Here is a 26,615-nt window from a genome sequence, read left to right as displayed (position 1 = left end):
CTCAGAAGGTGGCGGAGGGGTCTTTTGAGGTGATTGGGGTGGTGGCCGGGGAACCCTCGGCGATCCATTGCCTTCCTCGGGTTCCCTTATTTCAACGCCGATGGTCATCGGCCTCCGCTGAAAGTCATGAGGGCCGATGATGGCCATTCTTCGGCGCCTTTTCTGAAGAGGCTGCTCGTCCATGTCTGAGTCTGAAGACTCTTCTTGTATTTGGTCTTCGGGATGAACAGGGGCTTTCCCTTCTCTGTGTCTGTTACTCTCTTCAGACTGTAACAGACAGGGGGGAGGAAGAATGTGAGTACAAACAAAAAAAAAAAAAAAAAAAAAAGAAAAAAGAAGAAAGACAAAGTTAAGTCTGAAAGCTCACCGAGGTCTTCAGCAAAGCCTCGTCTTCTTCAGCTGCCCTAGCTGCAGCTTCTTCTTCAGCAGCTCTGGAGGACCCTTCTCCTCCTTCGCAAGCTTCGAGAACCCGTGCAACCTCTTCGGCTGTACGGGCAGCTTCAGCTTCTTCGTCCAGCAGCTGAAACCAGGGGTCTCTCTTCTTCCACCAAGGCTTCTTCCTCTGATACAGAGCAACAGCCTCAATTTGGAAGTGGGAAGAGTCTAGATGAACTTCCCTATGCCTCGGTTCAGTGATAGACGGGGCCCGATCAGTTACAACTCGTTCTCGGTTGACACCAAGACGAGCGTAGTTAATGCCAACGTTGGTCTCGTTCCGCTCTGAAAAAGAAAAGGGGAAAGGTCAGTTCAGATAGGTTGGCACAGCATAAAAAAGCGAAGTGAGAGAAGAAAAAGAGATAGTTAAAAAGCCTCGGCCCCAGCCGAAGAAGCTTACCATCCTTAAACTTTCGGCTGAGGCCAACAGCTGCTAGCATGTTCTCTTGGAAAACATAATGCGTATCGGGGAGCCAAGTCTCCGGGATATGCTGCATTCGGCCGTTGCCCCCCCGGTTCGGCAGCTTGCCGAAGATATTTTGTTGATCAAGGTTCGGATCCGGCCCGTTATCTGCGGGGGGACCTAGACTTCCCATGTCGGGATCAGGCTCAGCAAGGTACCGGGGAGCGCTGAAGACGCAAGGGTGGCCCGGATCTGTGGGTGCCCTAACCCAAATCCATTGACCTCTCCAGTCCTTGTCAGAAGAGTCGTTCGGCCACATGGTCAGGTACTGGGGCCGAGACTCAATTGGTACCACCCAGAACCATGGCTTCCGTGCCCACTTTGAATATTTGGCACTAGCCGATGAAGCTTTTTGAAGCAGTGCAGGTTCGGCACATACTTGAAGAACTTGCAGACCCATAAGTATGTCATCACCCTTCGGATGCTGGTGGGAGTTAACTGACATAGGGAGATATTGTAATGGATCAGCAAGTCTCGGACAAATACGTCCAAAGGGAACCTCAGCATGTACTGAAGCTGTCTTGTGTACACCCCCACATACCCCGGGGGTGGACGATGGATTCTATCGGATGCCGCGGGCATTCGGCACCAATACCCATCAGCTTCAAAAATGTCGTAATGCAACTCAATGAGTAGGGGCGGTTCTTTATCATGGCCGAAGCTACTTCGGCATTCTCCCACTCTGAAAACCCGGGGAGGATATCCCAAAGGACAGCGGGAACTTCATCGTCCCGTCCAGAAGCGCTCGGCCCCTCCGTTCTCTGAGGAGGAGCCGAAGAAATTAGAGTCGCCCTAATCCCTTCAGCAGGGTCAGACTCTGGCCTTTGTCCATTCCAGGTCCCAATCCATTTCCTAGGATCGGGAATTGGCCTTGCTCTTCTTGGAGCACGGGCTCTACCTCTAACTCCTCTTGCCATTGATTATTTCGAAGAAAAAAGTCGAAAAAAAGGGAAGGAGTTCGAATTCGAAGAAAAATAAACTGAAATCAAAGGAATTTACCTTAATCTGAAGCGAAAGTTGCCGATTTACGAGTTCGTAGTGGCAAGTTTCAGTTTCTAAGCTTAATGCTCGGGGAATTTGCGAAGTTTTGATGCGGGTTCTTGGTTTCTCTCGAGAATTCTGGGTTTGTGTTGGTGAATAAGTGAGGAGAGATGACGCGCCTCTGTTTATATCTCCAGGAATGGGATACGGGGAGTCCACGTTTCAATTTCTCTTAAATACCCCACTAAGTAACCGTTAAACACACGACCTTGCGATTAAACTGCCCATTATCCGTCCAACTTCCACCATCATCCGCCTTAACTGTTGTTATCTCATTAATTACGGTTTAAATTCAAATTTTTGGATTAATTAAATCATTTACTTCCCTCCTTTTCTGAATTAAATCAAACCCGACCCGTCATCTTTCCAAATCGGGTCTGGGGGGCAAGTTGTTTGGGTCCAATTTAGTCCAATTGGGCCTAGGCATTAAATGATCCAATTAAAAGCCCAAGGTTAAGGTTCAACTCTCCAATTGTGCTAAAGTCAAAGGTCAGCCCTCAAAGCAAGCCAATTGGGCTAAGGCCCAACCTCTCCATGTATGAAGAGGTATAAAAGCCATCAATATTCATATATTCACATACATTCACAGATTCACAGATTCTCATAGATTCCCATACATTCTCATATACTCAAATAAAGCCTCAAGCAACAAATTTTCTTGCATAGTGTTCTCTTTCTACACATTGTACTGACTTTAGCATCGGAGGGGCCTTCCTCGGCAACACCCCCGAGGCTAGTTTACGTGTGTTTACTGTGCAGGAAACCTTCGGCCCAACATAACTTGGATCGAATCCAGTCTTCTCCGTTTCAGCGGACCTTCGGAAAGGTCCCATTGTTTTCACCCGAAACAAGATCTATTTATTAATTAAAATGTTTGATGCATTATTGAATTACGGAGTATACAAACTATGCATATTGTATAGCCTCTTATTTTGGACTCACTAAACTTATTGAGCCCACGGAACATCATCATGTGATTTAATCCCGTTTAAATGCCTTCGAAAATCTTATCGAAAGAAGGAATATGATTTTGTAACAAAACAAAATTAGTCTATCAATTATTATTTTGTAAGTGTTTTGCTTGTCTTAAGAATAGTCCATATTGCTTAAAGTGTTACATTCACATTAATTACAAAGATTAGCTAACCATAGTTTCACTAATTAAAGGGTTATACCCTTTAACTCATCTTCCTTGACTAGACCACGGAACTCCACCACCAACACTGCATACAACAGATTCCACCACCTCAACCACTAGCACAAAGCACCTATTGTAACTTCTCTTTTTTTTTCGACCAGAAGAAATAATATCATTAATGAATTGAATAACCATACATCTGACATCTACAATAATAATAAAGATTTCTAAACTATAAATTTAGAGAAATTAACAAACTTTTCAATTAAAATCAAAGCACCTATATTAACCTTATCATACTTAAAAGATGAACATTATAACATTATGAATATTGAATACTTATGAACATTATGCATACTTGTGAACATTATGAATAGTTGAAAGAAAAGCATCATATCTGAATGTATCAATTCAGATGAAAATTATGAACATTATAAATACTTGAAAGAAAGCCATCAATAATTCAGCTGCCAAACTTAACCTCAAGAGTTGTCATAACTTGAACCAATCCAACTAATCCATATTGACTCATACCAATATTCGATCCACATGAACACATAGGATGAATCAACCCAATTCGATCCACCTCTACACATCCAATTCATCAACATCCCAACATCGCCTCAGACATTAAAAATAATTAACACAATCATAACCTGGCCATACTCCCCATATATGATTTTCATATTTTGGGAATAATTTTAAGCTCATTCAAACATTTCTCAAAGTGAGGCTTGTGAACTTTAAAAAGATTAATGCTCAATAAAAAGCTACCATCCATATTTGGGTTTGGACCCAAGAAGCCTAGACCTTCATATTTGATCCCACCATTTCCCAAAAATTTGGGCTGACCCCAACCAAAATCTGCTTTAGAAAAAGGAATATGAACCCAAGAGTTTATTAAAAGATTTGGACTTGAAACACTCTGGGGCCACTAAGGACCACCACAGGTTCTGATTGCGATTCCAAGTAATCAACGGCTGATTTCAAGTATTCAATGTCTTTTGCTTTTTCTAAAGCCTCGTGAATCTTACTCGCAACATACCATAACGGCTTGTATATGATGTCTCCTGCTTATGCAATACAAGCCGTAAAAAAAACTAAGTTCCCAAAATACCATTTTGGCATGGTTGGATCATCCTTTATTCTCGACCTTGCATCAATTGGTATGTAGAGCTTCACCGGTTGATCCCTTGTTAATCCGCGCACCTTACATGAACTTCGCCACACATGCGCAGCTACCACCTCGAACCAGTGGCGTATCCAGGAATTCCGAACCGTGGGTTCGAAATCTTAAAAAAAAAAACGATGATCATATATTGATTAAAAATTCAATACATAAATTCAAATTTTTATTACAAATGGATGGATTACACACTAAAAAAAAAAAAAAAAAAAAAAAAAAAAAAAAAAAAAACTACAAAAGCATTCTTCGAGTTTTCATACTTTGAAAGCGTGCTAATACATCATCATCACTAACTCTTGCAAATAAGTCTCTCTCAAGATAAGTAACTAAACTATCATTCAATAGTTGATCACCCATACTATTCCTCAACTTATTTTTTACATAAGTCATTGATGAAAACACTCGTTCCACGCTTGCAGTCGCCACCGGAAGGATCAATGCTAGTCTTATCAACAAGTAAACTAATTTGTAAGAAGTATGCTTATTTGTTTAACCAAGCATCATAGAAAGCTCATTAATAACCTTCAAGTCTCCAAACCTTGCATCTGTACGCATGTCATTAATATAGAAACCAAGTTCATGACGAAGAGCAGTCATTGTCATGTCATTAGTTGGAAGCTCTTCGGGATATAACTCGGAAAGTCTCATCAACTTTTGCTTATCAAATGCCGCAAATGAATTTACCGGGTTTAAGCATGACATACAAATAAGCAACTCCATATTTTTTCTCATCAAATCTATTATTGAGCTCTTGGAGTTGTAAATCAATGACACTTAAATACATTTCTAAAACGATGAAGATTTTTCACTTTGGCAAAGAAGCGTTTTGATCTTCCACGAGGAACATACATATCATCCATATTAGGAGCTTCCACATTATGTTTAGCACAAAAAGAAAGCACAAGATGCAAAAATTCTTCCCACCCATGGTCCCTCATTTGTTGCAATTGTTCCTTAGTCACCGTAACAAATGACATGGAATTAACAATATCTTGGTCTCCTCTTTGCAAAGATTGACACAATTTATCAGTTTGCCCAAATATTTCAGACATCAAATGTATCATGAAAACAAACTCAAAGGATTCAAATGTAGACATAACAGTGATAGCCTTTACACGATCATCCTTATAAAGCTTATTTGATCCAACCTTCTCGAGAACTTTGACAATAGTAGCATATAATGAGGTAACATTTGAAACAGTTTTGTAGTGTGACCCCCACCTAGTATCACCAGGCCTACCTAAACCAAGTTCTTGGTTTAAACCTTGCCCACTTTCAATTTCCCCTAAATCTAATGCTTCTAGAACATGTTGAGATTGTATTTCTCTTATCATTTCCCTTCTCTTACAAGAAACACCAATAATATTCAATAAAATAGCAAGTTGGTCAAACAACCAAATACAATCATCATTATCCTTAGCAACAGCAACAAGGGTTAATTGAAGTTTGTGAGCAAAACAATGAATATAATAAGCTTGTTTTGTTTCATTCATGATCAAAGTCTTCAAACCGTTTATCTCACCCCTCATATTACTAGCACCATCGTAACCTTGTCCACGAACTCTAGACAAAATCAATGAATACTCCATAAGCAAAGACTCAATTGCACTCTTTAGTGACAAAGCAGTGGTATCCTTAACATGTACAATTCCAAGAAACCTCTCAGTTATCTTCCCTTTATTATTCACATAACGCAAACAAAGGGCCAATTGTTCCTTTTGAGATACATCACTAGATTCATCTGCTAGTATTCCAAAGTAGTCATCCCCAATATCATCAATGAGAAGTCTAGTGGTTTCTTTGGCACAACAATTAATGAGGTCCTTTTGAATTAAAGGAGAAGTCATTTGATTATTTCCCGGGGCATTACTTAGAACAACCTTTGCAACATCACTATTATTCTCTGAAAGCCATGTTAAGAGTGCAAGAAAATTACCCCTATTCCAAGAGTCTTCACTTTCATCATGCCCACGACAAGCTAAGCCTTGACTTAGAAGAAACTTAATACATTTTAATGAATAAGTCAATCGAGATTTGTATTGAAGTTTAGCTTCTGTGGTGTAAGTGGAAAAAGATTCGGCAACTGATGTTTTTGGGTTAATGAAAAAATTGTATTTTTCATAAGCTTGATTATGCAAACTACCAAGACCTCCCACATGAATATTAAATCTACCAATCTTATTCCATCCTCTAAACCCCCCTTTAATAAAGCAATCATTAGCAGCCATAGAATCAACTTTATCTTTGAACAAGTAGCACACAAAACAAAAAGCCGCATCTTTCTCCACACTATATTCAAGCCAATCATATTTATCAAACCAAGCAACATTAAATCGACGCATACCTCCTATTTTTCTTCGAGGGAAATTATGAGTGCGTGGATCACAACGTTTCATTGTAATATAACCTCTTCTCACAGCATCCCTGTCAGTAGCAGGATATTCCAAAATTGGAATTCTTTTTCCAGGATCATGTGGAAGAAGATGAACATCATAAATGCGAGTATCATCAGACTCAACACTAGCATTTGGATTACTTTGAGTTGTGTTTTCAGGGATTGGAATTGAAGCAGCCACTGGAACCGCATCATTATTAGGAGACACGACATCCGCATCATCATTAGGAGACTCAATATCCACATCATCAATAGGAGTTACAACATCTTCTTCTATTGGAGGATTCCTTGAACTAGGTGAAGAACAAGTAGAGGACTTTTGTGACTTCCCGGCACGTTTCCAAAAAGACTCTAAACTCATGGTAACAAAAGCTCTAAAATCTACAATAATACATAAAATACACAATTAATTATCAATTAAAATCACAAGTCCCCAATAAACAAGGCCTTGCTGCCTTGGCTGCTGTTGATTCAGCTGATTAATTCTAATTGTGCTCGCAGAGCACTTCCCTTTCAAAAAAAAAAAAATCACAAGTCCCCAATAAACACAAATTTGACAATATAAACTTCTTCTAATTATCAAATTTCAATTAACAGAACAAGTAAAAATTTATAATTTTAAGTTTCTAACTTCTAACTTTCTACAATTCAATTTCTCAAGAATTCAAGAATTCAACAATATATCAAAACCATAAACCAATTTAAAAAATAAAACAAGCAATGAAGCAAACCAAGATTAAGATTTAATAGGAGTAGAGGAAATGAGGAATAAGAGATTAAGAGGACTCACAAAGTCACAATTGTAGAAGAGAAGAACTCGAAATCTGAACTCGTCCGTGAGTCGTCCCTCGTCCAGTCGTCCACAGTCCAGTCGTCCGTATCTCCGTGAGGTGGTCGCCGCCTCGCCGGTCGCCTGGTCGGCCGTCGGTGTCTCAGTGTGCGGTGCCGGCGTGCCGCGGCGGCAGGGGCAGATCTTTATGTAAGGAGTTTTTTAAAGTTAGGGTTTTGGTGTTTGGGAATTTGGGGAAAAATGTCTGATGTTTGATTTTTGAAATATGACTTATTGAAATCTGAATGTAAGGAGTTTTTTTTTTAAAAAAAAAGTACAAAAAAAGGGGGCAGTAGGAGTCGAACCCAAGACCTAAGGTACTAAAGGAGCGCGTTGCTCTATTCTCCATAGAATTACCAATGCGTCAAACTTACCCGTGTGATAATTATTCTCACCAAAATTTCTTTTAAACCTTTTTTTTTTTTTTTTTTTAAAAAAATTAAAACTTATTTTTTTTTTCCAAAAAATCTGTGGGTTCAATGAACCCCCTTGAACCCCCCCTAGATCCGCCCCTGCCTCGAACGTACTTAGCATGTAGCCATTTGCTTTTGCTACCGGCATTGTCGCTTCGAGTTTTAAGGCTTCGATTAGAGATTTTGTGAGACTGAAGTGACCCTCGATAGTAGTTACCATATCACCTGGTTCAGAGTAATTAGTTAATTTTACTTGTTATGTCACAGCAATATACCAATGTTTAACTAAGTATTCGTAGTTAACATAAGACTATAAGTACCAACTTTGTTTCAATTAAACAGTTGCATAACACATATCGATGACTATTAAGTTCTTTGTTTATAAATTTATTAATACATTGTTTTTACAGTGATTCAAATATTTCTTGAGATAAATTAAACAAAACCCTTGCCTCATTTATGGTGACAATACCATTCTCCTTTTTGTTTTTTTTTTAAATGTTACACTTTAATCGCGACATGATTAATTAGGTAGTTTAATTTAATTGATGACTTTACTGATATAATACTACTCCCTCTATTTGTGCAAAGTTTTATGATTTGACCAAATAAGTATGGCGACACATAACTTTGATCATAAATGTATCTAATAATCTATTAATAAGACTATAGAAATTTGATATATATTATAAAAGTATACATTGTGAGTTTGTGACATGCTTCATCCTTAACTCTTACTAGGATGGCTAAAGCGCGCGATGCGCGCAAATAGCTAGCCTTGTTCGGGAATCTACTTCAATTTGGGTTTATATCACAACTTTAAAAGGTATGATTGTCCAAACACTCTTTATAAGAGTTATCTTAAACTTTTAAAAAGGTAGAGAAAAAAAGGCCAAAAAAAAAGTATAGAGCTACGCTGGTAAAAACAAAAGGAAAAAATAAATACCACGCACGTGATTTGTCCAACGGTTGGTTCGTACACCCGGGTGTACCATGTGCATGGTACACTCGGATTAAAGCAGAAAGAACATAGCTTATAAATGTAAAGAACATCATTAAATTATAAAAGAACACATCATTGAAATATAAAGAACATGGTAAGTTATGAGAAACTAATTTTAAAAAAATGTAATAGATAGTTACTAATTGATTTTACCATGCATTTAATGTTAAATCATTTCAAAATATTGAGTTTCTAGAATTTCTTTATCTAAAATTATTTTCTACCTAAAATAATTCAAGATTTCATTTTCAAATTTCAAAAATTCAAAATTTAAAATTTCATTTTCAATATACTTTATTTCAATTTTTTTAAAAAAAATATATACAAAAATTAATTATATTTTCACGATTACCAAAAAAACATAAGGGATAAAACAAGAGGGCGCAATGATAAAAAAAAAAAGACATAATACCCGAAATAATACGAGGTTTAAAGAAAATGCATATTAAGAAGAACATACTATCTAAGTTAAAGAACATTATTTGTATTAATGAAACCCAACAAAGAACATTTTTAATCTACATAAATTAAAGCACAATGTTTATAATGTAAAGAACATATAGTTCATATACAAAGAACATTGATCAGATTTAATGAACATATTACATTCCAATAAAAAAGAATATGTATCAAGAAATGATAACAGAACATTTATCATAATACGAAGAACATCATCTTCAACCTCAGAAAATAGCACGAAAACAATGATTTTTTTTTAAAAAAAATACCTTTTCTCTCGACAATGAATTAATCAATTACATCATTAAGAGATTATATTGGAACGATAAAATCAACTCTATTATAACATTGAATCACTTAGAAATACAAAATTTACTATGCTTTCTCTCTCTTAACAAAATAAATGAACTTCTATTCATCAAAAGTATTCTATTAATATATAAAATATAAATAATAAATCAATTTTATGAATCAAAGAATATAAATAACAAATCAATACCTTAAATTAAGGAGGGAATCGTTTTGTTTTTTTTTTTTGACTCATGTACTTTAATTTGTATGCAATGTTCTTTCCGCGATTTTTAATAACCTTGTATTATAACTGAGTGTACCATACTCATGGTACACCTGGGTGTATGGTGAAATTTTCAGATTTGCATGCATGCTTAAATAAGAATATTTATGTAAATAGCACTTTCAAGGATATAGTTAACATAACACTATTCATAAGTGTTTGGTTAAACTTTTAATAAAGTAAGATAAGAAGAAATGCAACCATTTAATCTTTGCACTATTCATCTCTACTTTTAATAGTGAAAAAAATCCAATTAAGTGATGTATTTAATAATAATAAAAAAAAGAATGAATAACACATGCTATAATTGCAAATATTAATAGCCAAATTTATGTCATCTTGTCAATGTCAATTACAGTGTCATGTGAGACATTTAGAATCATATTCAAACGACAGATTTTCATGTACCACAAAATACAAAACAAATTATAGCTAATTAGAGGTGTCAATCGGGTTAACGGTTCGGTTTATAAGTTTTCGGTTTGTAATGGGTCGGTTTATAACGGGTTTAAATAAGTAAGGGTCGATTCAGTTTGATTTTAAATAAAATCGGGTAAGTTCGGTTTGGGTTTTTTTAACTACGGTTTCTATTCGGGTTCGGTTCTAATCAGATCGGTTTGTAATCGGTTCGGGTAGAACTCAACAGTTTGAAAACGGATTTTTTCGGTTTTAAGCGGGTTTCGGGTCAAAACATATCGGGTCCTAATCGGGTCGGGTTGTAATCAGTTCATTCAGGTCATAATCGGATCAGGTTTAACTTGGTCAGTTTGAAAACGGGGTTTTCCAATTTAGAACGGTTTTCGGGTCAAAACAGATCGGGTCCTATTCGGGTCAGATTATAATCGGTTAGGGTCATAATCGGTTCTAGTTGAACTCGGTCGATTTAAAAACGAGTTTTGGTTCAAAACAAATTGGATTAAATCCTACCTCACAAAGTCACAATTAATTAATAAGGGTTATAAAACAAGTTGGGTTGATTGAATAGTGAGTTAAACAAATCAAGTGAGTTAGGATATAATTGAAAAGGTTATGAAGAATTGGGTAAAATCCTAACTCACAAAGTCACAATTAATTAATAAGGGTCACAAAACAATCTGGGTTGATTGAATAGTGAGTTAAACAAATCAAGTGAATTAGGATATAATTGAGCAGGTTATAAAGAACTAGGTTTATTAGGTCATATTGTACGTATAACAAGTTATGACTCATACATGAATTCAAATCAAATGACTTAGGTTACAACTCATACACGAATTCAAATCAGATCAACTTAAAATCGAGTTATGAGTTAAACAAGTTAGGTTAAATAGGTAACGAAAATTATTAGAACAAGTTGAAATTTGGTTCCAGTCATAAATATGCTCGGTTAATTAATATGAGTTATAAATAAGTTGGGTTAATCGAATAATGAGTTGAAACGAGTCAATTGACTCAAGTCATAATCAAGTCGGGTCATATAGATAATGGACTTATCGGGTAATAAAATATTAAAATGTATTAAACATGTCAAAATTGAATAAAGGTTTAAAGACTTTAAACAAAGTACATTGATCGAGTAATGAATTAGAACGAATTGAGTTGTAAACTTGCAATTGGTCAGTTTTAAACACGTTATATACTTATAGTAAAAATTATAATTTATACTTTAATTTTATTAGTTGTAGACTTGAATTTATATTTTGTTTTAACTAGCAAGTTAGTAAGTTACAAATAACAGTAAGCTAGTAATAGTTAGTTAGTTATAATCTCTTTAATAGTATTAACTATTGAGTTATATTTCTCATTGGCCACTCGAAAAAATCACGGATTAGAATCCATTCCCCTCGTCAAAACACCCTCATAACCGCTAATTAAACCCATCTTTAATCCAATGGCCTTATTCATCTTCCCAAAATACCTGTCCAAAAAAAAAAAAAAAAAAAAAAAAAAAGAAAACCTTCCCAAAATCACCAATAATGAAACCTAATCAAAATCGGCAAACTTCAACTATGCTTCAATTTTTTTCATTCAAACCCTATAATCACGGTCATAACCGGTTACAGGTTGTAAACGGTTCGGTCATAACTGGTTACGAGTTGTAAACGGTTCGGTCATAACCGATTACGGGTTATAAACGGTTCAGGTTAATCGGGTTTTTGTCGGATTTTAACAGTTTCGGTTTACACTAGGTCGGGTTACTATTGGGTTCGGCAGTACTCGGTTCGGGTTGTTCTCGGTTTCGGGTTGCATCGGTTCGCTGGAAAATGGGTTCGGTTTCTTAACAGTTTTCAAATATTTGGATCGGTTCAGTTTCAGGTTTTAAAAAATCGGGTCGGGTCAGTTTACGGTTATAACATAACGGGTTGTTAACGGTTCAGTTCCTTTTTGAAACAGTTCGGAGTTACCAGTTCGGGTCGGTTTTTGACAACTCTATAGCTAATATATACAAGTACATTTTTTGTACCAATATATATATATATATATATATATATATATATATATAGGGGAGGGATTCGGTAAGAACCTCTCCTTATATAAGAACCCAATCTTATATAAGAACCCCTCTTTATGTTCTAAACTTTTTTCGGCTTATATTCTAAAGTTTTCCTATGTTCTAATTTTTTTTCTGCTTATGTTCTAATTATTTCATATATTCTAAATTATTTTTTCAGCTTACATTCTAAATTTTTTCATATGTTCTAAATTATTTTTTCAACTTATGTTTTAAATTTTTTCCTATATTCTAAATTATTTTTTCAGATTATGTTCTTAATTTTTTCCTATGTTCTAAATTATTTTTCATATGTTCTAAATTTAGCCTATGTTTTAAATTTTTTTTCCTATATTCTATATTATTTTTTCGGCTTATGTTTTAAATTTTTTCCTATGTTCTAAATTATTTTTTCAACTTATGTTTTAAATTTTTTTCCTATATTCTAAATTATTTTTTTCAGTTTATGTTCTAAATTTTTTCCTATGTTCTAAATTATTTTTCATATGTTTTAAATGTTTGTTTGTTTATGTTCTAAATTTTTTTTTTCTATGTTCTAAATAATTTTTTTCAGCATATGTTCTAAATTTTTTCTTATGTTTTAAATTTTTTTTTCAGCTTATGTTCTAAATTTTTTCCTATGTTCTAATTTATTTTTTAGCTTATGTTCTAAATTTTTTCCTATATTCTAAATTATTTTTCATATATTCTAAATGTTTGTTTGTTTAGGTTCTAAATTTTTCATATGTTCTAAATTTTTTTTCCTATATTATACATTTTTTTTTCCTTATGTTCTAAATTTTTTTTTCAGCTTATGTTTTAAATTTTTTTCTATGTTCTAAATTTTTTTTTCAGCTTACGTTCTAAATTTTTTCTTATGTTTTAAAAGTTGGTTTGCTTATGTTCTAAATTTTCCTATAATCTAAATTTTTTTCCTAAATTCTAAAGTTTTTCTTATGTTCTAAATTTTTTCCTATATTTTAAATTATTTTTTCAGCTTATGTTTTAAATTTTTTTTCTATGTTCGAAATTATTTTTTCAATTTATGTTCTAAATTTTTTCCTATGTTCTAAATTATTTTTCATATGTTTGTTTGTTTATGTTCTAAATTTTTCCTATGTAGTAATTTTTTTTTCCTATATTCTATATTATTTTTTCAGCTTATGTTCTAAATTTTTTCCTATGTTTTAAATTATTTTTTCAGCTTATGTTCTAAATTTTTTCCTATGTTCTAGATATTTGTTTTCTTATGCTTTAAATTCTTCTTCTTGTTTTTTTTTGGTTGTTGTAAATAGGTGCGTAGTCCTGGAGTTGATATAAATATCCTATGTGTTGCCCCTAGACATGCTACGCGAGAGGTAAGATATAACTTTTGTCTGCTTCTATACTTTTTCCATTATTTTTTGCTACTTTAGTGCCCCTTAACTTGTTATATTTTACTGGATATAGGAAGATTTCTTCGAAGAACTCCATTAGATGCTTTCTGAGATGCCTGAGGTTACAAAGTTGCACCCTGTGCCTGATGCTTTTGTCCCGGTGATGAGATTTAAGTTCAATGGGGTGTCCATAGATCTTCTTTATGCAAAATTGTCGCATTTGAGTTTCTACATTGCATGTGATTGTTTTCCTCGGCTTCTATGGGAGGGTGTTGATTTATATTAAAAACCTATTAGCTCAAGTGGTAGAGCACTATGCAAATGCATAGTTGATATAGGTTCGAATCCTACATAGGCAATATTTATAAATAACTATATAAGAAAAACTTTAGAAAATAGGTAGTAAAAGTTTAGAACATAAAAAAAAAAAAAATAATAAAAAATAAAAAAAAAAAAAAACTTTAGAACATAAGTAGACTGAATTTAGAACATAGGCAAAAGAATTTTGAACATAGGAAAAGAATATTTTAAACATAGGAAATAAAAACCGTTAGAACATAGGTAGAAAAAATTTAGAATATAGGAAAAAATTAGAACATAGGTTGAAAAAATTTAGAACACAGGAAAAAAAAACTTTAGAACATAAGTAGACTAAATTTAGAACATAGAAAAAAAAATTTTGAACATAGATAAAAGAATATTTAGAATATAGGTAAAAGAATATTTAGAACGTAAACAAAAAAAAAGAAAAAAAAAGAAACTTTAGAACATAGGTAGTAAAAATTTAGAACTTAGGAAAAAAAAACTTTAGAACATAAGTAGACTGAATTTAGATCATAGGCAAAAGAATTTAGAACATAGGTAAAAGAATATTTAGAACATAAGAAGAAGAAAAAAAACTTTAGAACATAGGTTGGAAAAATTTAGAACATAGGAAGAAAAAAAAAAAAAAACTTTAGTATATAAGTAGACTAAATTTGGAACATAGAAAAAAAAATTAGAAAATAGGTAGACTAGATTTAGAACATAAGAGTAGGCAAAAAAATTTAGAACATAAAAAAAGAATTACAGAAATGCCATTACTAAAGGATGGTTTTAGATGGTTGGATCAAAACTAATAAATGGTTGAGATTGGTTCTTATATAAGATTGAGTTCTTATATAGAGGAGGGTTCTTACATGAGCCTTCCTCTATATATATATATATATATATATATATGTAAGTACAATTTAATTTAACACATAATTAATAATAAAAATATTTATGGTTAACAAACCTGTCGAACTGTTTGGTGGCAAGGGTGGTAAACTTGGCTCATACTCCAAGTGTCGGAACTTGACCTGTGGCGGGTTACGCGGTGCAAGCTGACGGACAGCCGACCTATCGAAAACGGGTGCTACCGGGATGTCACGTCCCTGTATAAACCTAAGAAAATAGTTGATAATATAGGTATGTGCAATACCATCAGCAACATGGTGATGTGAAGCAACACCCATGGCTACACCCCCACACTCGAAGCGAGTGAATTGCACCATAAACAAAGGGAATGAGGACAACCCCTTGGAGTAATCACACGTAGGAATCACCATCTTTCGTAGCTCACCGTAGTTAGGCTTACCTTCCTCAAGGTCAGTAAGCTTATGGGTTGTTTCGGCGTAGATGAACAAGGCCCCCTTCGCATTGCAATCGATTACAATCTCATCGACACCATTCATCTTTAACCTACCCGCCAACGGGTAGAATTGAACTAAAATTTGACTAAGACCCCATTTTAAAAAATCCGGATCAAGAAATGAGGCGAAATTGTTTTTAATGTTTTGTGCAGGGTAAACGTATAAAACAGAAGTGTGTGAATAAGGCATACGTACCACCATATCTAGGCGTGAGAGCCTAATACTTTGACTAGGCGTCTCGCTTTCGGGACACACCATGGTGCGTTCATTCACTTTCACGCTCATTTTTCTTCTGTTGTATTTCAAGTTTTCTGGTTGATGGGTGTTATAGTGTATGATGTGGTATTAAGCAAGAAGTTTAGGTGTTTAAAAGGTTGGCTATTTGCATTGCCTTTTATAATATTCCATTCGTCTTTAAAAGATTTTGCTCTTTACGAGCTCTCATTAATATATACATGCAGTTGCTTGAAAGAAAGCACATAGATTGAGTTGTCGTTTTATTTTTGTGGCCTGACCCTTGTGATGAAAAGACACTTAATAAATTATTTGTGTAAACCCTAATTTTTCCATAACTAGTAACATTGTCATCAATCTTTCTTTTTTTTTTCTTTTTTGAGCCATCATTAATGCCTTTTTTTTCACCATCATTAACGCATTTTTAATGACAAGATTTGACTTATACTCCCTCCGTCCCTTATTAATAGTCTCTTATGGCCAATTTTAAGTCTCAAAATGATCGTCCTATTTGCTTTTTTTCAAGTACCATTAATATTAATTTTTACCAAAATCCCCTCCAATTTTCAACAATATTTGTGTAAGTTAGTTTTTCCATGTAAATTTTATTTTTTCATATACTTTTATTACTTTCACTCTCTACTTTTTTGCATACCCAATGTAAATTAACCTTTTCAATGTACTATACTAGTTACTATTTATGTTTATTAATTTCCGTGAAAATTGTCCATAAAAGACTATCAATAAGGGAAATAAGGAGCATTGGAAAACTCCTAAGGGCCTATTTACAAGCAATGCATATAGGATGTCATTGTTGTAAATAATGGGAACATGAGGGTTGAAAATATGATGCATGGCAAAATTTACTATTACATGCATAATAGTACACAAAAAAAACTATTCAAACAACTTATGCTTTAATGGTACATTATACATGCATAGTAGTACACAAATTTGTACCACTGTAGCATTATTAAGAGAGAAAAAAAAACTATTCAAACAACTTATGCTTTAATGGTACATTATACATGCATAGTAGTACACAAATTTGTACCACTGTACCATTATTAAGAGAGAAAAAAAAATTTACCATCGGATCCCAAATTGCCTTCCTATTTACAAGCCAAACAAATAGTCACTATGCGCCTAGGAGGACTCAGGAGTATTATATTAGGCTCTCATATCTATGAAAACAATTATGTGATTTGAAAAGAAAGGTGTACATGTGATGCACATTAATTAAGGAGGAAAAAGCTAACGATCGCCCCGGGGCGTTGGATAAGTAGGTAAAAATAGAAAGATTACATTAAAATGAACATTAATTACACCGATCGACGCGAAATTTTGTCATGTTTTGCCAAATTAATATCATTTTAGGTAATATTTTAAATGCTTATCCAACGCCCCGGAGATGTTCGTTAGCAAGATCCAATTAAGAATACTTTTTTTTAGAATTATTACTATTTTCCCTTAGCTTTCTCCTAAAAACGGAGGTATTGCATGTTTGATTACAAATTTACAATAATATTTGTTGGTGGAAGTCTAATACGAAGTATCTTAAAAATTTAAAACAAGAGATGTTTGGTTGACAAATGAGCTTAGGATCAGTGGAACATCATCAGCCATAACAAGTACAACGAGCCAATCGATCGACCACATATTCTCCGATCTCCATTATATATTATTAGAAAATTAACAAAATTTTAATAGAGCTTATGTATATAAGCATACATAATCCGATCCGTCTGGCTCATATAGCTTGTTGGAAATTAATTAAATTTTATATGAAAATTTGCCTATTACAGCCATTTAATTAAAGTTTGTCTTATACAAATTGCAGCCAAAAAGTTCTTATAAATTGTAAATTACATCCCGATTCAATTTTTTCATCGGTTTACGTATCGAAAAATATTCGTTTAAGGTTTTAGGGGTCATTTTAGTTGTTAAGGGTCCGAATTGAGTTCAAAATTAGCAAAAAAAAAAAAAAGTAATAAGTGCCTCATTTTGTGTAACAAAAATGTATTGATTTGTAGGCAACTATTTTTTTGCAGTAAAAATGAGGCACTTATATTATTTTTTTTACTAATTGCGAGCTCAATTCAGATCCTTAAGACCTACAATGGCCCCTAAAACCTTAATCAAATATTTTTTGACACGTAAACTAACAAAAAAAAGATGAATCGAGCTGTAATTTACAATTTCTAAGAACTTTTGGGCTACAATTTGCAATTTTTTTTAAAAAAAAATGGTTGGAATTTACAAAATACTAAATTAAAATATATGGCTGTAATTTGCACATTTTCCAATTCTATATTCAGAATTACTTTATCAACAAAAGAATTGTCAGTGATTAATTTACTTCTAATGTAAAAATTAAAAATGTACTTCTAATGTAAACCAATATGCTCTCCTAACTTCCTAAGTGATTAGTTTGTGCTAGTATATAATGATAGTGGGTTTAATGGGTTAATAGTAATTAGCTAGGCAAATGATTATCAGATCATGGGATCTTGTTTCCTTTTTTTTGAAGGGGGGAGATTAAATTCATTAATAATAAGTCATACGACACTTACATAAGAGATCGTAATCGAACAATACAAAGACAACCGAACCAATTACAAGTTCGAAATAAAAGAAACTACAATTGCACGCGCAAAATGACTTTCTTAAGTACCCTTGGCTCATATAACGCTGTCCTATGCAGCCTCTTGCAAGGGGGTCTGGCAATATGTTGTAATTTCTGACGAGAACCTTCATTGGCTCAGAATCCCGTACTCCTCGACCTGAAATAAAAAATGGTGTCGTACACTTCACCATAGACAAGACAAACTCCAATTCAAACACGGATATCGACATGGAAGCAAAACCCTTTAGCCCAAACCAACAGAAGATCAAACCGAAGCCCCATAGCCAAAAAACCCGGCTTAAATCCTGCACCAGAAGATCGGTACACCGATCTGCAAGCCCCATATCACCCCAACACACCACACAAACAGAAAAAATAAAACAACTAAAAAGAACACCAATACTTCTAAAAGAAAAAACAGAACGAAAACTAAAACCTAAAACAAAGAACGAAACCCTAACATCCCACCCCGCCGCCAAATCGAGCCCCACCACCAACGCTCCGGGGTTCACCGACCCAGCCCACAAACCGCCACAAAGAAACGCACGGACCGCCGAGACCCGCCCGAGAAGCCCGAACCCCACACGCCCCTGAGTCGCGGCAACGACGGCCCTACACGAGGGACTCAGAACGGCCCTACACGAGGGACTTAGAAAACTCCCCCTCCCCGTTCTCGTACTCAGCGTCGCGACAACGGCCAAGGAGATGGGGCGTAGGCGCGGCGGTACAAAAAAACAGCGGCTGGCCGGCCGCACGGTCGAAGATGAACAGCGACGGCGGACGAAGCGGTGCGGCGCAAGATGAAAGGCTGAAAAAACGAAAAACCATAACGGAAAAGGAAAGAAACAAACTAAAAGGGGTAGATCGGAGGCTCGCCGACGCTGTGCCATGGGCGGTGAGCCACAGGCCCGCCGGCGAGCCTCATAGCCGGAGAAAAAGAAGGGGAGCGGCGGTTTATGGGAGAGGGAGAGAGAGGTTTCTAGAGAGAGAAAGAAGTTGGGGCAAATTAAAACAAGTAGTAAATATGGGATCTTGTTTCCTACTTTTAGCTTAGTTTTTCATTTTATATACAGTTTTGCATTTTATATACTTCCTCTGCTCTTTTTTATTGCACCGTAAGCGGTTTCACGCTTGCCAATGCATTACTTTGACTATTAATATCTTTAATTATACTTTTGTAAAAATTATAAAAAATTAATCTTTGAAAATTAGCTTTCAAGACGAATCTAACGAGATTTCACATGACTATATCTTTCCTAATTGATAAATCACAAAAGATGGTCAAAGAAGATTAAGTGAATAGTTGTAGTACTTTTTTCATTAAATTGAATACAAGTTTGGTTTTCTTTCCTCTATTTATAATTTCTAACTATTCTAGCTAGGAGTAGTTATCTATAAAAGGATGAAAAAGTACTAAGTAAAAAGTGAAAATGAAGCATAAAAAAGAACCGAAGATCTGCTTGTTTTGGTGGAAAATATGTTCTTGAAAAATGCTTAGTTTCAAATTAGCTTATTGACTATTAAATAAGCTAATTCAAGGTATTTGGTGGGAAGCTTATTTTAAGAGTTTATTCCACTAAATAAGTTCTTTTTCAAAAAGGTTCTTTTAAGAGCTTTTTCAATTAGATTTATCCTTTATGGTGAAATGACACTTATACCCCCATTTAATTTAAAATCCTATATGAACTATCTACCCCACAATTATCTTATTGGTCATTTCACATAATCATCCATCAGCTTTAAACAATCAGCTATTTACCAAACACTTTTATAGAATAAGCTAATAAAATATAAGTTAGTCAAATCAATTAATACAATCAGCTAGTTAAAATCAGCTAACACAATCAGCTTCAGTTTTCAGTTTTTCCCCAAATACAAACAATACAATCAGCTAGTTAAAATCAGCTAACACAATCAGCTTCAGTTTTCAGTTTTTCCCCAAATACGAACAAAGTATTTTCTTTTTTTAAGAAAAGTATGTTACCCTCGCTTTTCTATTTTCTCTTCTCTATCCTTTTACTCCATCCCATTAACCTTTTTCTTTAAATATTCCACATGAAAGTGGGGGTGGATGAGTTCTTAACCTCTGACCTTTGTGTCATGTTGGTTCCGATACCATGTTAGTGGACCATTTCAATCAAAAGCTAAACTGATAATTGAGGGCCAGTGATATGTTTTATACTCTATCATTTTCTATCATAATAAACGGAGTCAAAGTATTGGTTATGTTTTCTACTTACACACACGGCATAATAATATAATATCACAAGCTAAGACTGCTTAAATAAATGATGTGTTGCTGGGACAGTTCAAATTAATTGGAGCTCTAATAACTAGTTAGGGCGTATAAAATTAAAATTTGTAAAGTGACGAATTCACAAATTTTAAGCTACTATACAACTACCTCTGTATCTCTCTATATGTGGTGTAACGAAATCGACTTTACCATATGCGTTGTCATTAGCTCACTATAGACAAAAAAAACCTTACCAACCAATATATTGTATCTTCCAAATTATTAATCTTGTCAGAAGCTCCTCAATTGGATAACTGTCATTATCAAAATATTTGTTTCCAAAAAAAAAAAATGAATTACTCCCCCATATTTAAATACTTGTTTTATTTCTATTTTTTGCATTTTTCATTTATACTACTTTGACTAATGTTTGTGATTTATACATAAAAAAACAAATATAGCCTTGTGGGTATTTGTTGGAATCATATCGTCTCAATGAATATATTATTAATTTTCAATTGTTATAATATATATGTTTATTGCAAAATTAAAAATATTATTGATCAAGGATTGGTACCAGCATACGTGCCCAGGAGAAATGTAGCAAGTATTTTAAAACAGGAGTATAATGATGAAGTGATGATAAGAGTCACGAAATTATTTTTTTATTTTTTCTTTCAAAGCCATTGAAAGGTTTGAATTTACAAGTTCATTAGTTCATTGTACTTCCTCCATTTTTTATTAGATGCATCATTTTTAAATTTATGGACTTCTAGGGAATTTTAGATAAAAGAGATAGAGAGAAAGAAAGAAAAAATGATGCATATAAATTGAAACTCTCATACATAGAATGTGATGCATCTAAAAAAACAAAAGAAAGTACGGAGTATAAGTATTAAGTAGATTGGGCTTAGTTCTATTCACCTAAAAATATAATTTTTAAGAGTGTATTTCATGCTTATATATAGTCTTTAGGTCTACATATGGGACTTGTTATTCATCGCCCGCAAATCTCTACATAAAGCCCACATTTTATAATTTTTTGACAAATTTGCCCTTTTTATAATTTTAACCGAAGATAAATTTTTCGCACTAAAAAAATGTGGAGCAGCACCGGATCGCCGAGGATCACCGGAGAATCGCCGTCGTCATCGGAAAACGAGGTTCGTAACGCATCGTAAGGACGAAATGGTGGCTGGCGCCTAGCCAAAAGGCCATGCCGTGGTTGTGGCGCCTAGCCAAGACGCCGCCACCGTGGTAACGGCGCCTGGTGGAGAAGCCTCGACCATAGTAGTGGCGCGTGGCCAGGACGCCGCAGCCACGGCCAAGGCGCCTGGCCAGGCGCCACTAGGGGAATATATTTTTTTTTTATTTTTTATTTTTTATTTTTTAATTTAATCCCTTTTTTTTTTTTTTTGTTTGTTTTTGTTAATTTAATCTTAATGTAATTATATTTATACGTTATATGTTATTGTTACAGGATTATGGTGGAGACGGAAATGATTACAGTGGGATTTTTGTACATGATGGCCTGTTCGAAGATGCTCAACAAGCGATTGATTGGGCAAAACAGGTTGCAATTAGATCAGGCTTTTGTTTAGTAGTAGCAACTCATAAATCTCAACGGGATGGTAGAATGGATCGCATTTTGAGATGCGACCGTTATCGCAAAAGAGAAGAACGAGATTTCAGTAAAGCGATTCGGTTTGACTCAAAGCGGAAAGGTTGTGGGTGTCAGTTTCGAGTTAAGGTTCGACAACATCAAAGGCGTGACGGTTGGGAAGTGAAGGGTTACGGCAAATGGGGATATCACAACCATGAGCTGATAGCATACAAAGTGGGGCATCGGCAGTTAAGCGGCCTAAGTCCAGCTGCGAAACTAGTTGTAAAAGAAATGAGTGATGCTCAAGTGAAGCCCGCTAAAATATTAGCGTCTGTGTTAGAGAAATTCCCCGAAGACCAGCCAAACCGAAGACACATCTACAACGTCAGACAGAAATTGAGGTTTGAACGGTCAGAGGGAAGGAACCCTATACAGCAGCTTCTGCACCAGGCACAAGCACGTGGTTACCTTTACTGGTTTGAATCTGACGAAGACACATCGGAGGTAACTCATTTGTTCCTTGTCCATCCTGATTGTGCTGATATGATTTCGTCTTGGCCATCTGTGATTTTGATCGATTCAACGTACAAGACAAACAAGTACAAGTTCCCACTGGTTGAGATGGTTGGGATGGCTCCAACAAACCAGAACTTTCTGATTGGTTATGCAGTCATGAAGGATGAGACGGCTGCGAGTTACCGTTGGGTGTTGGAAAAGTTGAGAAACTACATCGGCCCAAATGTACAGCCATCGGCCATCGTAAGTGATTGTGAGGGAGGTCTTTTTGCCCCTATAGCGGAGCTGTTTCCGGAGTCGAGCCATTTACTGTGCACATGGCACATCAACAACTGCGTGAAAGTCAAAGCCTACAATCTTTTCAACAAGAATTTAGTAACAGCAGAGACATTGGTAAATGGTAAGTGGCGGAAGATCATGCAAGCTACCACAGAGGCAGAGTACGATCGAGCCTTGGAAAACTTCAAGGATGCGTACAAGTGGTGCCCGCCAATCGTAGACTATGTGATGCATCAGTGGGTACCTCAGAGGGAAAAGTTTGTCAAATATTGGACGAACCAAGTTCTTCATTTTGGGAACACTACGACATGCAGAGTCGAGAGCGCTCATAGAGCTTTGAAGGACTGGATTGATTCTTCCACGGCTGCTCTGGATACACTGTTCGAGAGAATAAACAAGGCTATTGATACTCAGAGGAACGGCATCAAGAACTATCTCGAGGACTCCAGACGACGACATGGCATGTTGTATGGCCATTTCATATTTAAGATTCTCCACGGTCGTGTGTCACACCACTGTTTGGGGTTGATTCTGAGCGAGTATACCAGGATGAGGGAGTTGGGCGATGAAGTGGCTATTCGGTGCGGATGTGCTATATCAATGACTCATGGATTACCTTGTGCATGCACCATTCACCTCGTAATTACGCAAGACAGGGCGTCGTTACATGTCGATCAGGTTCATCCATTCTGGCGGACGCTCGTTATCGGAGAGCATGTTGTTCCGCATACGGTTCACCGTGAACAGGAGGAGTTGGAGCAGTTTCAGATGATGTTTGACCAAGTGTCCTCCAGTCACCCTTCGATCATTCGTAGTGCTACACACATACTTCATGACATGTTCAATACATCGTGTTTGGATACCGAGGAACCGGAAGGGGTCGAGCGACCTAGGGGTCGACAACCACGGCGGAACAAGAGTGCGTTTGAGTACATTCGCGGTCGTGGCCGTGGCCGTGGCCGTGGTCGTACATCCTCATCAAGTGGCAGCCAATCATCGTCGTCGGTGAATATGCCCGGCACCGGTAAGACATTCGACTTCAATTTCTTTTGTTGACTGTTTGATTAGTTTACTGTTGACTTGTTTATTGTGTTTATTGATGTGTGTAACAGGGAGAATGGACATTGAACATTTTCCATATAAGGACAGGATCCCTAATATCATGATGCCATTCTTGGACGGGTGGAATGATGTCATTGCAGATGGTAACTGCGGATTTCGGGTTGTGGCGGATGTGTTTCAAATGGGTGAAGACAACTACGGTTTAGTGCGGCAGTTGATGTACAGTGAAATTGCATCAAACCGAGATGTGTATGGCCATGTGTACGGCGAGGACTTGGATAGGTCTCTGCAGCGTATCCGGTGGGGAGGGGGACCTTGCGGTCAAAATCATTGGTTCGATGCGCCACTTGATCTCTTTGCCGTTGCAAACATCTACAAGTGTGCAGTCATGCATTTCGGCCTTGGTTTACATAGTCGAGCCTATTATCCATGTACAACGGTTCTGCCCTGGTGTTCGCGCGAGACCGTCACCAGACCGGTAAGGGACGTTGCTATTGGATTTCTTGGGCCGTCATACAGACATTTTATCCGATTAGACATGTCACCCGATTTTCCGGTCCCACATATCATACCGAAGTGGTATGAAATTCGTAGAGCAAGCGTGGAGGGTTGGGATGCTTTGTACCATGCTCGCGTGCAACAATTTAATTGCCATGTAGTTTTTGTTGATGTACACCTACCTTTTACTATGAGGCCTTGTATTGTCAATACTATGTCATTTCTATGTGTTCATTTTTAAAAGATAATGTTTCATTTTAAAAACTAACAACAATAATTTCAAATATTACAAACTAAAAAGATAATATTGAATTTTAAAAACTAAGAACAATAATTTCAAATATTACAAACTAAAAAGATAATGTCTAATTTCAAATATCAGTAATCCCTCTGTGACGCCCACTGCCACTGCTCAAGGGTCCGTTCCAGATCGTCAATAACAGCTCTGCCTGATGCACTCGTCATGCAGTCCCTTTCCTCAAAAAAGTCGGTGTCCCAACTGCATAATCTTGCCCATCCACTACACAAAACAAAAAACATGAAACGACGTATTATACATATATATATTAAAATAAGAGAACAACAAATAAAAGATGAGACGTACCGCATAAGAGGCAGTGGCAGGTGGCACATCGTCATCATCTGCGTCGTCGATGTCTTTGATCAACCTCGGGTGCGAGTGCCGGATGTACCATTCCATGTAGTGCTGGTCACACATGGCAGTCACCCCACTTGGCGGCCGCTGCAGCTCCGCCGTCCATAGGCGGGCAACCATCGGAAACTGCTCCCACATGGCTATCATGTTTGACGGCCATTGGACGACGTACTCCTTCGACGACGCAGATCGTACCGCCTTACTGGGCCATGCCGGTGGAGGTGGGACAACTTGGACAAATCCAAGCTGGCGAAGACAGCGCTGCGGCATGTACGCCTCTACGATCTCGCGATACTGAATCAGTCCAGTGTAGAGGGTCCTAGGTACCCTATTACTAGGGTTCTGGCCGAAAGGCATCCAGTTCACCTGCACATTATTTAAAATCAGTAACAGTCATAAAATAAAGCATCAGATTGTAAAAGTAGAAATAATTTAATCACTGTACCTCTAAGGGGGACATCCTGTCAAGCGATAACCGTATGGAGCGCAGGCGGTCAACGGACTTCTTCTCGACACGCGGACTCCACGCACAGGCACGTGGCTGGCCATCACCAATGGGAACCGGGTCGCGGTGTGGTCGAAACGCAGGAAAATACTCGTATATCCAGGTCTGTAACAACGTCAGACATCCAGTGATACCTGCTGCATCAGCCCGGCTCGAGAATCCTAACTGGCGATACAGATACGCCAGCGTAGCCGACCCCCAAGAAAACTGGCCTACTCTGTCGGGCTCACACGCGTCAACTATGTCGCGTGGCCTGAGCTTGTTCCCGCTCTTATCCGGAAACAAGGTACACCCGAGAAGAAGAAAAACATATGCAGCCAGCTGTGTGTCCTGCGTCCTACGTGCCGTAGGGTGCAAACATCGCTGCAAGACGGCTGCGATCTTAACGCCGCCGTGATCCCACACACCAAGTGCCGATGTGTACAGCGCAACCCTATCCACCGCCAACAGCTCCGCTAGTAAATCTGCCTGATCCGCATCAGTGACGACAGATGCTCGGTTTCCCTCCACGGGAATCGCAAGGATGGCCTCGACGTCATGCAACATGATCGTCATCTCACCGAACGGAAGGTGGAACGAGTTCGTATCCGGATGCCATCGCTCAACGAAAGCCGTGATCAGCGTCCAGTCAATCCTGTCGTGCATGGTGGCAGGAAGGTGACTCACTCTAGTGGCCCTCAATCGCCCGACCATCTCGCTCTCCTCCGGCCAAGCATCAGCCCAGCTACACAAAAACCTACAAGTCTTTTCCCGGGTTTGGCATTTCAAAATGCCTGTATCCAAAGCCCTCTCCTGGTCCTCCCAAATACGGGTAGCGATGTGTCCTAAAAAGCTAGGAATCACACTCCCGTCTATAGGTCCCCCGGCCACCTCACCCCTCACCATCCAAGAATCATTAACGGCCCTCGACCGTTTTCTGCTACCCGCAGACACAGTGGACGCAGAT

The 26,615-nt window shown here is 36.7% G+C and overlaps 4 protein-coding genes across 4 annotated transcripts; 1 reads left to right on the top strand and 3 right to left on the bottom strand.

The window, feature by feature from the left end:
* Positions 1–5,027: 5,027 nt before the first annotated feature.
* LOC110715890 (zinc finger MYM-type protein 1-like) lies at positions 5,028–7,019 on the bottom strand. The gene has a single exon (XM_021894511.1). It carries the CDS (start codon positions 7,017–7,019, stop codon positions 5,028–5,030), a length of 1,992 nt encoding a protein of 663 aa, XP_021750203.1.
* A 7,045-nt stretch (positions 7,020–14,064) lies between these two features.
* Positions 14,065–15,497, bottom strand: LOC110715889 (anthranilate N-benzoyltransferase protein 1-like). Its single transcript, XM_021894510.1, has 2 exons — positions 15,059–15,497; positions 14,065–14,129 (listed from the first exon to the last, which is right to left on the bottom strand). The coding sequence occupies exons 1-2, from the start codon at positions 15,495–15,497 to the stop codon at positions 14,065–14,067; spliced, it is 504 nt and encodes a 167-aa protein (XP_021750202.1).
* Positions 15,498–23,087: 7,590 nt separating this feature from the next.
* On the top strand, positions 23,088–24,750 carry LOC110715888. Its single transcript, XM_021894509.1, has 3 exons — positions 23,088–23,206; positions 23,606–23,973; positions 24,062–24,750. The coding sequence occupies exons 1-3, from the start codon at positions 23,088–23,090 to the stop codon at positions 24,748–24,750; spliced, it is 1,176 nt and encodes a 391-aa protein (XP_021750201.1).
* LOC110715842 lies at positions 24,656–25,835 on the bottom strand. Its single transcript, XM_021894459.1, has 3 exons — positions 25,610–25,835; positions 25,114–25,530; positions 24,656–25,029 (listed from the first exon to the last, which is right to left on the bottom strand). The coding sequence occupies exons 1-3, from the start codon at positions 25,622–25,624 to the stop codon at positions 24,988–24,990; spliced, it is 474 nt and encodes a 157-aa protein (XP_021750151.1). The 5' UTR covers positions 25,625–25,835; the 3' UTR covers positions 24,656–24,987.
* Positions 25,836–26,615: the final 780 nt, after the last annotated feature.

The sequence above is a fragment of the Chenopodium quinoa genome, unplaced genomic scaffold (assembly GCF_001683475.1).
Source record: "Chenopodium quinoa cultivar QQ74 unplaced genomic scaffold, ASM168347v1, whole genome shotgun sequence".
NCBI classification, from domain to species: domain Eukaryota; kingdom Viridiplantae; phylum Streptophyta; class Magnoliopsida; order Caryophyllales; family Amaranthaceae; genus Chenopodium; species Chenopodium quinoa.
Note: the sequence above shows the minus strand (reverse complement) of the source record. Positions and strands in the feature narration are given on the sequence as shown.